The sequence below is a fragment of the Epinephelus moara genome, chromosome 9 (assembly GCF_006386435.1).
Source record: "Epinephelus moara isolate mb chromosome 9, YSFRI_EMoa_1.0, whole genome shotgun sequence".
Classification (NCBI taxonomy): domain Eukaryota; kingdom Metazoa; phylum Chordata; class Actinopteri; order Perciformes; family Serranidae; genus Epinephelus; species Epinephelus moara.
The window spans coordinates 25,156,831-25,172,532 of NC_065514.1; the positions used below are offsets into that span (position 1 = coordinate 25,156,831).

Sequence of the window (15,702 nt, forward strand, 5' to 3'; positions counted from 1 at the left end):
AATGTTAAAATGCCTGACTTTACAGCTAAAATAAACATGTTAACAGCCTGGTGCAAAAAACGTTTTTGATATTTATGACTCATTTCATCATTCATGACAACTGTACTGGGGGTGAATTTTTTCGTATATATATATATATATATATATATATACATAACGATCCCGTTTGAATGTTATTAAGGCTTAAAGTTCTCTATTATTAAGGGCGCTGCCATTTTGACTGACAGGCTGTCAGCTAGGCCTCACTGAAAGCCACTTGCCATGTTGTGAGGTGCTAGAGCGGGCTCGCCGGAGCCTTTCTGAGATTTTTTCTTTTTTTTGTCATCGGACAAATAATAACGCTTGCTGTGCAAATAATTGTGTATTGATACCTGACTGTCCAAGACACCAGTTGAGGAAGTGACATTACATTATTTTATTTATATGTTAATTAAAGCATGTATCATTGTTTGTCTGGCTTGTTAGCTTAGCTCGTCATGTCCAGTTTATGGTTGGTGCATTGACATGAAACACAAATACAGGAAAAAACATTCATTTTCCGTAACCGCTTATCCTCTCGAGGGTCGCGGGGGGGCTGGAGCCTATCCCAGCTGACATTGGGCGAGAGGCGGGGTACACCCTGGAGAGGTCACCAGACTATCACAGGGCTGACACATAGAGACAGACAACTGTTCATGCTCACATTCACGCCCAATTTAGTCACCAATTAATCTAACCTGCATGTCTTTGGATGTTGCACATTCTCCCTGGTGACACAAGGAGAACATGCAAACTCCGCACAGAAGGGCTTCCCAACCCTCTTTGTGACAGTGCTAACCACTATACGACCGTGCCACCAGGAAAAAACAAAATATATAAAAAATATGACAGTGTAAAAGAGCTAGGCAGGAATGGCCAAATATATATTCTAGGGACTAATGAAGAATAAGACAATATGCAATACACAGAGATAGTAGTCCAAAAATATGTGTGTTAATGTTACAAATATAAACAGATGTGATGTTGATGGGGTAGGGTCTTTGAGGTGGGGGTCCCAGGCTTGTTGGTGGAGCCAGCTGCAAAAGAGAAGGACCTGTTTTTGTGGTGTGAGTTTTTGGTCCTGATGGACCGCAGCCTCCTGCCAGAGGAGAGAAGTTCAAACAGTTTGTGTCTGAGGTGGTAACATGGGAAGGGTTAGCTACAATCCTTCCTGCCTGCCCCAGGTGTTTCGGCAGAGTACAGCCAGTCACGTTCACAGTAGTCTCTATATACAGACTCTACATTCAGTGAATATAGAGTTTGTAGGCAAACCCCAGATATCTTGCCTCCGGAAGAAGAGCGGAAGAGCCCTGGTTTCCGGTTGTAGGCTGTTTGTAGTCCGCGTGATATTGACCAATCACGTTTGGCTGCAGTTGTTGCCAGGTTAAACTTCCGTGCGGTGAACTAACGAGGCGGAACATAATTGGCATCACTGCAAACTCTGAATCCATCGCAATGGTTTAGCATATTTACTTATATATATAAACGGAAGTCGGAAACGGAAGTTCACCTCCTCCGCCCAAATCAAACCGGAATGCCAAAAAATCGGGGGTCTGCCCCCAGAGGCTGTATCGCCGTCTGCCGGTAGTCAGACGCCGAATACAGCCGATGGGTTCCCTTCCAAGAATGCCTTCACAGAGCAAATGCTGCACTGCTATCTGCCCTTGTCCTTGGCAGTCTTAAGCCAACAACTCACCTAGTAGAAGCAAAGTGCAGCCTGCGGCGAACTGATTCCTGTGACTCCAGTGACATTTTGACCTTTGTTACAAAGAATTTCTTGCCACCTGAAACACATGAACAGGCCTGCAGGCCACAGTCAAATGTAATTCACTTCACTGCTGCCTGGTGTGTTTTCAGCATTACAATAAAGATGGTCTTTATAATACAAGTGCTGCTGGAGTTTTGACCTCTTTAGACTTATTTTATTTCTCCAAGCACCTTCGAAGTAATTGTACGAGAAAGCCCCACCCTGCTAGACCTTGATAGTTAGCTAGATAGCAGCAGCAGTGTTGGTGGTGCATGCTCGATTAATCTGCCAGGTCTTCTCTTGAATAGTTGATTTATTGTTTGGCATATAACATGCCATAAACAAGTGAAAAATGTCCATCACAGTTTCCCACATTGCATTTGACATTTTTGTGCATTTTCTGAAATTCTAATGCTAAATGTAAATGTTGATGCTAATGCTAAGGCTAATAGTTTTGCTAATTTACTGATACTACTGCTAATGCTGGTGCTGACACTAATTGTCTATTAAGAGACTAACAATAATATACTGAAGTTAAAGCTAATACTAACACAAATGCTTACAGTAGTGTCAGTGCTACGTCAGAAAACAGTGAAAATGGCCACTACAATTTCCTATAGCCCAAGGTGATGTCACAAGTTGGAACTGAGGCATGTTTTGGAATTTTGCTTGATCCGTGATGTCAACAATTATTATTCATCAAAATATTTGCCCATTATTTTTCTGTTAATTGACAAATTATTTCAGCTCTAATACAAACATATTTCAAATATACAAAAATATCAAATTTTATTTGTGCCAGTCAAAACTAGATTACCATCCCGACAAAGCCTTCAGCTGCTCCAGAGGGCTCCGGACCAAAAAGCACAACAAAAGCAAGCAAATTGTTTCTGGGAAATTTGATGAGTAGGCCTTTTTAACAGAAGACATTTGACAAAATTAGACACTTATATCCATTAATACATTTAAGGGCATCGTAAAGAATGTGGTGATAGAGGCATGTGCTTGTTTTTCTCAAGAGGCCATTATGTTTGAATAGTAGTTGTTGTCTCTTGTAAAAGAGATGTTCAGTCTCAATGTGACTTCCTGGTTAAGTATAGGTTAAATAAATAAATAAATAATAAACAAATAAAAATGATACAGTAAGAAATGCACAGGTCACTAATCTTAAAATGGCTGATCCATTTAGCTTGAATTGTGTGGAAATGATAAAAGTTACTTAAAGTATCCAAACGACAAAGGCCATCATTCAAATTAACACATGCTTAGCTAATATACTGCATATTAATAGTGCTATATTTGTGTAGTGGAACATGTAAGACACAGGCATTTTCCTTGTCATTACTACATCCTGCACACATTGCACCAAGACACAAAAGACATATTATATGACATACAAATTAGCTGAATAAGTAATCAAAGACCCACATAGCACCAAGGAACAAACACATCAGGTATGTCTTGGGCCTTTAAGCTGCTGTACTTTATCACTTGTGTTGTTCTGGACCGGCTCGTCAGCTTGCATGAGGTCAGAGAAAGGTTAAGTGACGTAGTCAAGCTGGCTGCCAGAGCTTTCACTGCAGTCTGAAAGCCTCAGCAGGAGGCGGGAGATGACACAATTATGTGTCACTCGCTTTCTATTTACTTTCAGGCAGCGTCTTCCTTTTGCTTCTGGAGGTGCAGCAACACTTTCTGTGAAGGCCTGTGATTACGGGCTCAGGAACGAAACACAGAACAAAACAGACCATTGTGGTGACGCTAATCCAGGGATTTTGACTATTCTGGCAAATGATCAGTAAATGGCGAGGCCTGATGTGCACCTGTTTACAGTCGTCAGGTTTTTTGCTGCAGTAATGTCACATGGAAAGGATATATTTTCTTTATACACATAATAAAAGGTTGGTTTTGGGTTTCACTTTTTGTGTCCATTTTGCTTTCGCTCATTTCCAGTCGCTCACCACCTGATATGTGTTTCTACATCTGGCTCTGTCCCATAAAGCTAAGGCTGCTCTCCTCTGGGCAAAAATGATTCGGTTCTTATTTTTGATCATATTTTTCACACTAAATAATTGCTAATAAAAGCCAAAGATGGTATGACAATACATGTAATTAAAATATAGATATTCCCTCTGTTTTGGCCTGATGATGAAGGAGCAGAAGACAGGTTTAGTCATGGTGTGTCTGATGCTGATACAGAAATTACATCTACATCATTTCCACAAATGTGTTGCCCTGTGTGAGCAACAATTTGGTGAATCCATAGTGGATTAAAATGAATGTCTGAATGAATGAATAAATGAATTTTTATTTTGCACCAATAAAGAATGAATTGCTAAAGCAAAATATTTTTCCTCTGTGTTGAAGGGGTTAATGTAAAAGTTGATTTTAAAGAGGCATCATAGGAATGTGTTATTGCTGCTTCTTGTCACACCGGCACACTGTGAATGCACTGACGTATTTGTATCGGAGTAGCTGTAGTGTATGCAACTCTGAAAAGTTTTAACTCTTAATGATAAGACAGCAGGTATAGAAAAACACTATAAAGTCTAAGTAGAGTACAAATTAGATGCTAACTCCATGTAACATTTAAAACCTCATGAAAAGTAACAGGGAGTCCGGTGGATTTAGAGAGCAGAGAAAATAGAGGCCTCTGTCCTTTGTCTGAGGAAGTCCTCATTAGAGAGTTAAACCACACTCTTTGTAAGGAAATGTAGGATTTAAATAACAATGCCAATGCTAATGGATCCATTTAGTTGTGGACAATGGGAACCTGTAGGATGTTAATGGGTCACAGAGACTGTGAATAGCCTATCACATGAGTCAGCACAAATATTTGGCCAGTGAATTACAGGATGCTGTAGTAAACAGTGGGTTTGAGTCTGAGCTATTGATGTTTGAACAATACTGTAATTAACCTATATATTTCTTATATACTGGATCTACATTTGATTACTTTATACCCTCTCTGAATGTAGTTTAATACGGTTAATTCTTTAATTTCCATCAAAGTGTTCGACCACACTGATCCTCATGTTTAAACGTTTTCTATCTTGCCCCCACTTGCTGTGTGTACTTTGGCCATCATTTGGATGAGTCAACATTTAGAGATCCAAAAGCGGCCTAATCAGACAAAACAAATAACAGTTGTGTTGTGCTCGGGGCTACTTGTTCCTGGAGGGATCTAAAGATGTTTGTATTACCCATGTCACATGAGGGGGAAAGGGAGAGTGGCTTGTCACCTCCTGGTGTGACACCACAGCTTAGTTAAATGAAGCCTGTTGCCTCATGGTGATTATTCATACCTGAAAAGCACAAAGCAGACCATTATCACATGAACAAAATGTCTGCTGGGACGATAGCATGCTGAGGAAATGTCCTGTGGTTAAACCTGCTGTGCTCTTAAGTTGACCACCATGAGGCAAATGTCTAAGTGGACCTAGAGGAGAATGAAGAGAGTGTGATTTTAATGTTTAAATTTGCATCTGGTGCTCTAGATTTTCCTTCATTATTTCTGCAATGTCACATATGATGGAAGTGCATTCAACAATAGGCATACAAGCCCCATTTATTGTCGTTAAAGGAACAGTGTGTAAGATTTAGGGGCATCTAGTGGTGAGGACTGCACATTGCAACCAGCTGAAACTTCTCCTGCTTGGAATTCCTTTAGTGTTCATCATTTACTGATCCAGACGTTCAGGACATTTTTACCAGGAGCCGAATTATCCATATGTTTGGCATGTAAGTGTCTGTTGTTAGCTTAGGACCTGCTAATCTGTGCTCATGTTTTTTCTCTGATAACTTAAGATCAAGACATTCAGGAGGATTTTACTGGGAGACGAATTATCTGCAGAGGTCTCTTCCTCTCGGAAAACAAATGGACCAGGTGATTAAACCAGTAAAAACACTGAGAAAAGTAGTTTCACATTAAAAGCTTTGTTTCTCCTATGCTGTTTGGCATGCTGGCGACAGGCTGTTAGCTTAGGACCTGCTTATGTGTGCTCATTTTTTTTGCTCTGATAACTTAAGATCTAGACATTCAGGCAGTTTTTACCAGGAGCTGAATTATCCGCAGAGGTCTTTTCATCTCTAAAACAAAAGGACTTGGTGATTTAAACCGGTAAAAACAAGAATAAAGCAGTTTTACATTAAAAAATCAGTGTTTTCTTGACACTCTCATTGTGGAGGGTCCGCTAACTACAGTGGCCGACGCAAGAATACAAATGACCCTATCTAGAACCAGTGTTTGGTTTGACCGTTCTGGGCTACTGTAGAAACATGGCAGACTCCTTGGACAAGGACTCGTTTCCTGCGTATATATAAACGGCTCATTTAAGGTAATGAAAACACATTAACACATTTTTGTTTTCAGGTGATTATACAATAAATAAACCATTAAATTATGTTCCATTTCTGCCAATACAGCCCCCTAAATCCTGCACACTGGACCTTTAAAACCAGATTTTGATAGTGATAATTTCAAACTAAGATTTAATGATTACTCCACATAGACTGCCTGTGCTGCTGTATTATTTGTTGGCTCAATTCTGCGCACATAGGCCACATACTCATCCTCAACAATGCAGGAGGACTAAACCTTTATTTCAGATTGCTTCAACACGGTCCAGTGTGGTCCAGGCAGGAGAGGGCACTTATTGTCCACTGAGGACTTTGCCACATTCATTTGAAGAGCAGCCCTTTCTCATTATTAACAGACACACTAAACGATGGGCCCCAAACAATACAGAACAGATCTCTTTATGCGCACAAGTGCTCAACGTTTCAGCAAACCACTGTGTGCCCTCCACCACTCCCTCTTCTTTTCAGATACCTGCACATAAGTGAAAGATGTGGGGGACACAAAAGATATTCTCAACTTTCCTTTTCTCCCATTCTGTGAAACAGGCCCATTTTAAAGCTTTTATTTGTGCAAAGCCTCTCATTAACTCCGCTCATGCTGCCTCCCTTAGCTTGCCATTGCTTAAGTACTGGGTGTTGTAAAAAAGCTACCAATTAGTCCCTCATCAGCTCCAATTAGAGGAGACAAAGCCTGAGTAAAGATAACTCAATGAGAGGGAGAGGTGGAAGGGCGAGGGCTGTCTACGTGTGTTTCTCTGTGTGTGTTTGTGTACATGTGTGTAGCCCGGGCCGGGACAACATAGTTTGTAATCATTGAAGGACTTGTGGCCATTCAGTTTGACCCGCTGCAGCACAGGTCCATTCACTCTCCAGGCTCCTCAGCGGACCCTTTTCTCAGGGCCAAGTGTTGTTGTGCTGGGAAGACAGGCCCCCCAGGAGTCCCAGAAAGAGAGCCATTCAATCCTCTCTACCTGCTTGCAGCATATAAAGCACTTAAGGCCAGGCCGATCTCTCATTATTGTCTCCTTCACTCTCAATACTTCCTTAAACTTAGGCTCCAACAAGAGTAAGCCCTTTTAGAGGGGGAAATAGGGGATGTATGTTAAGGGGGTGCCTTTCGCCTCATTAGAATTGAATTTGCACTGTCTTGTAATTACGTCGGTGGGCAACAATGTATTTTTTTCATCATAATCTTCACTCAATGGGGGATTTTTGGGTCAGTTAATTTGCTGCCCACCCTAATGCATTAATTAATGAATTGGGTAACACTAATTTTCTCTATGCTGCCTCTCTCTGTTTGTGTCCTCCGTCGGTTTCCAACAGTTCTGGGCAGCCGCTACTAATAAAATTACCTCATTAAGGCCTTTATCGCAGCACAGTAACTCACTCATTCATTTGCTATTAAACATTTTCTTTGGAAAGGGGGCTGGGGGTGTTCCCATTCAGTGCCGCATCTTTTTTGTGGGGAGTTCTAAATAATGAGGGGGACAAGCAGGGAGATATAATTAGGAACAAGGGGGCACTTCAGCAAATATTGGAAATCTTTTAAGGCTTGCCCCTGTATGATGGTGATTAATTACTTCCAGAAGGGATTTTGGAGAAATATATTGCCAAGTTTTTTTCCCCCGTCTGTCTTTTCTCGGATGAGACGACCCAAGCTTGTTAAAAGGATGTGCACAGGACTTTAATTTCGGCCCCTCTTTAATCAAATGCGAATCATGACATGTACTGTTCTCTGTAAATAGGCTCATTGTGAAACAAATAAGCAACATGTAAACAATGATGTAGTGTTTAATGAAGGTGACATCTGATTGTCTGGCATGCGCTTTTGTTTGTGTTGCTGATGAGATGACGATGATTGGAATTGTGATAATATTGACAATTATGATGACGCACTTGTTAGTTTTAGTTAACAACAAACAGCGTGGATGTTGTTTGATTGTATTGTTCTAAAAAAAAAGTTGATAAAGTTGATTGCCTTGCTTCCAGAAACAAAATGCAACAGGTTATCACAAAGCATATTAAACAGGTCTTTTTCAGTTAATGTCATCACTGGTGGCTGCCCACCATGATGTCAAACAATCTTTAAGAGGAAAGATGTTAAATATCGTTGCATAAGAACATGTCATCTCAGCCACTGAGTCCGAAAATAAACAAGAAAACACACATTACCTATGCTGAGTGAACATCTCCACAAAGCTTTATTCATAATTGTGTTTTGATTATCTTCATGAACTACACTGCACAGTTTAATGAGTTCACTGAACACTGAGTGCTGTGCATCATCCAAAGGGGTGTAATTATACAGTGCAGACTGGACAGGACTGAGAAATGACTGCCCCCTAGTGGATTTAGAGGGAGACTGAATGACTGCCAGGAGTGGTGGAAGAACTATTCACATCAGGTACTGACCTAAAAGTAGCAAAACTACACTATAAAAATACTGCAAGCAAAAATGCTGCACTAAAAAATGAGGAGAAAATAAGTCTAAAAAGTATAGAAGAATAACAGTAAAATATACTTAAAGTAGGCTATCCAATGTGAAAGTACTGATTGTGCAGAATGGCCCCCTAAGGAGGATTAATTAACATGAAAACAGCATTTTAATATTGTAGCAGCTCAGGGTGGAGCTCCTTTTAATTACTGTATGTGAAACAATTTCACCAGAAATGAATGGTAAAATTAAAATATTCTTTAGTTGCCGCCTGGTTTAACCTTTAACAATAGATTGTATTTCATAAGATCCTGTGTTTGTTGTTGTTTTTTCAATTCATTATGTTAATCTGTAACTACAGCTGTTGAAAAAATGTAATTTCAGGTTGCATATCCACCCCACAGCCAAAAACATGTAACAAAATGACAACATACCTTAAGTTTCCTGGCAAACCTGAATCGCTTTGACATTCCTGGAGCTCACAAGTGCAGCATCTCAGAGAGAGGAGGGTGCAACAGGCATATCATTAGTGGCTCAAGTATTCAGATATTTTGAAAAGTAAAGAATACTCCATTATTGTTAAAGTCCTGCATTCAAATTCTTAATTATTATCAGAAAATGTACTTATAGTGAGCAATCAAGAGTTAAAGTAGTTATTATACAGTAGACATAAAAATGATAAAACACCTACATAAAACAATAAGAATCAATAAGAGTAATAAATGAGGTTTAGAAGTTGAAATGATTTTGATTAATAGATATAATGTAACATAAAAGTTCTCATATACTCACCTAACAGATGAAACAAACCACTTTGTTTTGATGTTTTGAATGCAGGTAACATAAAAGCATCTGATGTGCTTGTAAACAAAACTGAAGGGTTTTTTTATTGCATGTTTTTGTTATTGAGGAAAATAAAAATGACTTTGATTTGGTCAAGCTCCTAGAGATTTAATTTGAAACTTCGTCCAAATAAAGGACAGAGTGAGATAAATGTAAGTTATGAGTTTGAAACAAACAAAGTTTATGACTGTGGAAAAGGCAACATGATGTCCAGAACCCAGCTGGACACTAAAACCTCATTTTCACTTCAGAGGCCAAACATGTGCAGCGTCGTCCAGCCATGACTTCATATGACTTCACAGCCTCACTATTCCAGATAAAAGTGTGGAGACTCAACGAGATTAATGTGGATAATAACAAAAAATTGAGAAATGTTACATGATATAAGCCTACTGGGTGGTCAGATTTTACATTTTTAATGTTAAACATGATTTTTTTTTTAGCGTATTTCAAAAAGTCAAAAGTCATTATGAACATCTATTATTGAATTGGTAACACTACTACTACTACTTTGTGTCCCACCTTCTAGCATTTACAAATTTAATAAATGGCCTTTAATGCATTATAATGTAGTTTGTTAAAGTATTTGTCAACAATTTTTACTCCTCCTGTGAGCATGTATGTGTGGAGGGCTGCTGTATAGACAGATAATGACAACATAGTAAAACAGGTGTAATAAAAAATCTGTCATCATAGAAGTTAAAATTGCTGGCAAGTACTGTACTTTAATAAACACTTAATTTTCCTTATAGCAGCTTAAAACTACATCATAGGGTATAAGAATGAATATATTAAATGTTTGTTTACTGCTTATGAATACTAAACAGGGGGGATATAATTTAAAACAGCATGTAAGCTTTTTAATAAAAACACCAAAGATGCACTTTTTCCTTTATCAAAGAAAAAGCATGTAGGTCAGTGGCATGATTAGCAAAGATAAACATATTTCACACTTTTTCCTTACAGTGATTATGTTGTTTGCTCATTCAAGTAAATATCCTGACTGACCTTTGGATTAAGTCTTTTGTAAATGTTCTGTGTCTTCAGCCTTAACTTGATAATGTGAAAGTGACCTAGAGTTGTGCAAGAGGCTTTGGGCATGTCTCCCCCTGGTGGAGAACTATCAGTCAACTCTGAGCCACACCAGCATCCAACATCTTTATATACTGTATATAGGCCTATTCATATATGCATCTATTTTTTTAATCTTCTTGTATGTAAATAATAGTTCGATATTTATGCGTAACCATGTTTTATGTCCTTAATTTTAGCTGTATATGTAAATTCCTTGTATGTGTACACGTGTGCACTAATGAAGCTTATTCAGACGGCAATGTTAGTATTCTTTTTCTAACTGTTATTACTTCGCTGCCGTGGCAACTGAAAACCACACTGAGGTGTCACACAGATGAGGATTATCGACATCAGAGTCGCAGTCCAACATTCGTGCTGTTTTGATCCCTTTGTGAATTAATGTATGATTATGTCAATTGGTTCATCATGTAGGTATTAGGTGGCTCCATCGCTTATACAGTTTGTGTGAAACAGAAAAATATACCGTCATAAAGTACAGAGATAACCCTGCTTTCATGAGAGACTTGTTTAATGTGCTGTGAAGGAACCATATGTTTCTGAAAATATAGAATAAAAAAACATGCATTTGCACAGTCCCCATTTTGTTAAAAAATATTCACACACTCTGGTATATCATACAAAAATAAACATCTGTGATCAAAAGGCATACAGTACATTCTGTTTAAATAAAAAAGGCAAACCACTTCAATATTTACACCTGACATTATTTAAACCCACCCTCTTTAAATACTCTAGTCAAAGTCTGTTCTCTCTCGCGCTGGTTTCCTCTTCCTGTTCCTCTTGGACCCTCCGCCTGTTCGAGGTGGAGTTTCCTTGTACTCCTCACCTGAGCCCATATCCAGATTGTCCTGATTGTCCCTCCAGGTATCAGGAACCGCCGGAAAGTCCTCCCCTGGTGAGTGCAGTGGTCGACCATACACTTTGCTCTGCAGGTCTGCGATGTCGTTACGGATGTCGGCCATCAGCAGAAGCAGGAAATCGAAGGAGCCTGGAGGGCCCTGGGAGTTGAGAACCATAAAAATGAATTATTTGACAAATACTTGGTTTTAGTTTGGAAATTATTTGTGGAAATATAATTAAAGTTGCATTTAATGGAAAGATTACATTTCTCCTGTGACTATTTTTATCCCAACATAAATTCAGCTGATCAATGGACTGTCTGCTACTGAACTTTTTCTCATGATCTGTTAACATTAGCACCATCAGTGTTTATCTAGGCTTTTCTCTGTACTGGATACTATTTACTTTGAGTTTGACAGTATCATTAACTGTGTCGTTTAGAGTCCAGAGTCCACAGTGGTCTGTTTCGCACTCATGCTTTAGTTTCACTGCATTGTTCAGGATAATGCTAACAAGTCACAATAGTGTGGCATCAATATAGACAGCCAGAATCTTACTGGTGGTCCGACAGGCCCAGGAGCTCCTCTATCCCCCTGGGGAAACAAAACAAATATTTAGCTTATATGAATTACAGTTTGGGGGGGGGGCATGTTGTTGGGGAACTTTTTTTTAAAGAGCGAGAGGAAGGGAGAGAAATCTGAGATCAGGATGAGAGTAACCACAAATGCCTGAAGAAGCAAGCACATAATTTTAAAGAAACATATATTGTGGATGATTAAAATCAGATTAGATTTTGTATTACTGCCTCAGCCGGTTAGAGAGAAAGTTTGGCATTTGGGGGGAGACTTCGAGGAGAACATCAATTTATGTTTGACAGTGGTATCAATCTTTTCATCTAACATACGGCAAGAGAGCAAATAAGAGTATTTCCCAAAATGTAGAACTGTTCCTGAAACTGCATCCGGTGTATCTAAAAGATAAAAAGTGTGTGCTGTTTATGTAATACTAAATATACTTGACATGTAGCTTGACTGTTAAGTATTGTGGCAGCCTGTTGACCAACGGTAGCACACACACATAGGCACACGTCGACCTGGTCACTGAGGTTGTTAGCCAGGCTCAGGGTCACACTGGGGCTGTGAGTGTTTTGGCAGATGGTTTGGATTTGTTACTCAGAGAGGCAGATTACCATCAACCTCCAATCTATCCACACAAACACCCCAGCTGTAGTGAAAGAACACCAAGGTACCACGTCAATAAAGCAGATGCACCTAAGTTGTTCCATACGTGGACCACAAGCTAAGCAAACAGTGTTGTGGGTATAACAAGATCCAAGAGCCAGTACAAGACAAGATTCTCCTTGGCCTTTCCAGCCGACTCTGGATGTAAATATGACGCCAGAAAGACGTCAGACTCTTACATTGGAGAGATGTTAAACTTTGGTTGGAATGAAAATCAGGTTGACGATATGTCTAACGATGTTAGAATTTTGCGTTATGTGGATGTTAACATTATGATGTTTTGCAGACGTTGGGTTTTGATCTCAATACCTCACGTCTACATGTAACTATTCTACATCAAGATGACACTGGCATGATACGTTTGGAAGGTACTGGATTTTGGTTAATGAACAACACAACTTAAAACCAACAATATAGCAACGCCATCATTATCCTACGTCAAATTAACACTGAAATTAGACATTGTCTGATGTAACTGATATAACAATAATCTCGAAAACAAAATGCTGTAATAAGTCAGCTATAACTCGCCACAAGTTGTGAATCTCATCCCCTAAAAAGGTATTTTTTCTTTTTTAAATTTCAATTCTAGTTCTGCTACACCATCAAAACCAGGTACCTGTCTAATCACAATCATCCATCCATCCATCTATTTTCTAACCGATTATCCTCTTGAGGGTCGTGGGGGGCTGGAGCCTATCCCAGCTGACTATCGCAGGGCTGACATGGCACTGACAAGGAAAACCTAACCACTCCAATTGCACAACCAATCTACCGTCAAACAAAAGATTGACAGGAAGTTGACTTTTAATTTTAAAAGGCCTCGGATTTGTAGCTCATCTTGGTACCACTACTGTTGCCACAGTCTCTTCATTAATGAAAATAACAGCTAAACTGCTCTATCTGGGGCAAGTGTGTTCTCCCCATCTGAATGAGGGTGAATCATTGTCAAACGCAGCTGCAACTGCTCTAAAGCTCATTGCAGAAGTCAGCAAAGCAGCAAAGATGCCATTGTATTTTTCTGACCTCAGTTTGTGCTTAGATTTTCTTTTTTAGGAATATTACAAAATGAGTGATAAGGTGAAAGCAAATTGGTTTAATTTAAAAAAAAAGTGAAATGCAAACATAAATCTCTCTGCAGCCAGGTGGAATCTGAGTTGTTTCTCCCTAATCTGAGGCTTAACCATCTGCTGGACACTCTTTTTTTAACACTTTGCCTTAGGCTTCTCGGGGTGGCAAAGTGGAGAAAAAAATCCAGTTAGCTTTCTGAAAGATGGTTAGCACCTCCTGTCAGCAACTCTTCACAAAATCCCAGTGATATTCCAGACAACCCCAACAGCCCAGAGGTATCCAGAGTCTTTACGCTGATGGTCAGGAGGAAGTTACTGGGTTGCCACTTGAACAGACTTGCTGCTGGCTTCAGCTCCTTGTGAACTGGGTCAATTCTGACTCACATTGTGGGGGAAATTTGTTTGCAAGTGAAGGAAATAAGCTGATCAGAAATGATATCCTCTGATGGAATGTGTGCAATCTCAAATCTGATCAAGCAACTACAAAAATATACAAGTCTGGTCCAAGATGCCTGTGTACCAGAGTGACTCTGATACCAAATAACAATGCTCTGCCTGAGCTCTTATTCAGAAGCTATTTTACGAAATCATGCTGCTTTGGAATTTATAACAATTCCCAGCTAGAGGATCAAAACTGTGTCTATTGTGGTTTGGCACGCCAGGTTTCCTCTCTGAACTTGAAGCAACTTGTAGTGATCCTATCATCTGCAGGGACAAACTGAGTATTTGTGAGAATCCTGGCACCTGGCTTGTGGTTTTCCCCCTGTATACATTCGGAGAAGTTGAGAAGCATTTTGGCTATTGAGAAATATCTTTTGACAGACATAGTGCTGGCACATGAGCCAAATGACCTAGACGGCACTTTCAAATCTTCTGCAACTTTTTGTTATCTGTCTTTTTAGAGAAGTTGTGTTCAGTGAGTCAAGAGTCAATTTCTGGTGCCAACATGAATGACTACTCTGCCTGAGGGGCAACACATGCTGGACCACTGTTCTACAATGTGCAACTAAAAAATAGCCTTTGTCTAGAAAGAAATGTTATGCTACACTAGGGGGGACACATATTGAGTCGGGGGTCTGCAGGTCAATTTTGAGTGTCAAACGCTTCATTTCATGTTGTAAACTTTGTGAACATTCAAAACATACCCCAAATGGCTGTGTTCTCTGAGAAGTCGAGAATAAAGCTGTGATATTTTGAGGAATCTAGAATTACTGCCTCACGTTTGTATGCCTCTGCAAACCAGTCTGCCAAGTTGCAGTTATGGTTTTCATCCATGTCTGTTCACACACACACAAATGTTTAACACGCATTTTATCCTATTAGACATTGGTGTATAATTTTGTCCTAATAAGCAATGTTTGACCACCAAAATCTAATCAGTTAATTGTTGAGTCAGGGTGGATGTTTGTGCCAAATTTGAGGAAATTCCCTCAAGGTGTTTTTTCAGATATCATGCTCATGAAAATGAGATGAATAAGGTCACAGTGACATTTGACCACCAAAATCTAATCAGTTGATTGTTGAGTTAGAGTGGACGTTTGTGCCAAATTTGAGGAAATTCCCTCAAGGTGTACTTGAGATATCGCGTTCCAAAGAATAACACCAACATACGTCTGTACAACCCGAAAACATAATGTCTCCAGCTATGGCTGTTACTGGCGCAAAGACATAAAAAGTCGTAATTTGATAGCGTCATGATATAAAAAAAAATATCTACCTGCTCTACCAGCCTGCTGTGCCTTGTGTTAGGTTTTGCTGATATGGCAGTATCCCCTTCAGACCGTCTGACAGACACATAACCCAGTTTGGGATTCTCTCTGAATGAGACAAGGTTTGAGTAAGTGGCTGTGTGCTGCTCCTTATCAGAGGTGGAAAACCAAAACTAACTGAAAACACGCCCGATCAGGCATAAATTTCACCACTGTGTGACTTATTGTCCACTCCATACCACCATATACCACCTCTGATAAAGTGCCCCAAGCTTTCCAGTAGAAAGCACATGCAGTGACACAGAGCTTCAGAGGAAAGATGCCACACTGTTCCTTACTGAACTACTAC

At 39.6% G+C, this 15,702-nt stretch overlaps 1 protein-coding gene across 2 annotated transcripts in view; it reads right to left on the reverse strand.

The window, feature by feature from the left end:
* Positions 1 to 10,983: 10,983 nt before the first annotated feature.
* Positions 10,984 to 15,702, reverse strand: part of ccbe1 (collagen and calcium binding EGF domains 1) — a 40,609-nt gene continuing 35,890 nt past the window's right edge. For both annotated transcript variants that reach the window (XM_050053808.1, XM_050053806.1), the window contains exons 10-11: positions 11,891 to 11,926; positions 10,984 to 11,491 (exon numbers count right to left, since the gene is read on the reverse strand). In XM_050053808.1, coding sequence (XP_049909765.1) covers positions 11,225 to 11,491; positions 11,891 to 11,926 — 303 coding nt within the window. In that variant the 3' untranslated portion in view covers positions 10,984 to 11,224. The remainder of the gene's footprint in view (positions 11,492 to 11,890; positions 11,927 to 15,702) is intronic.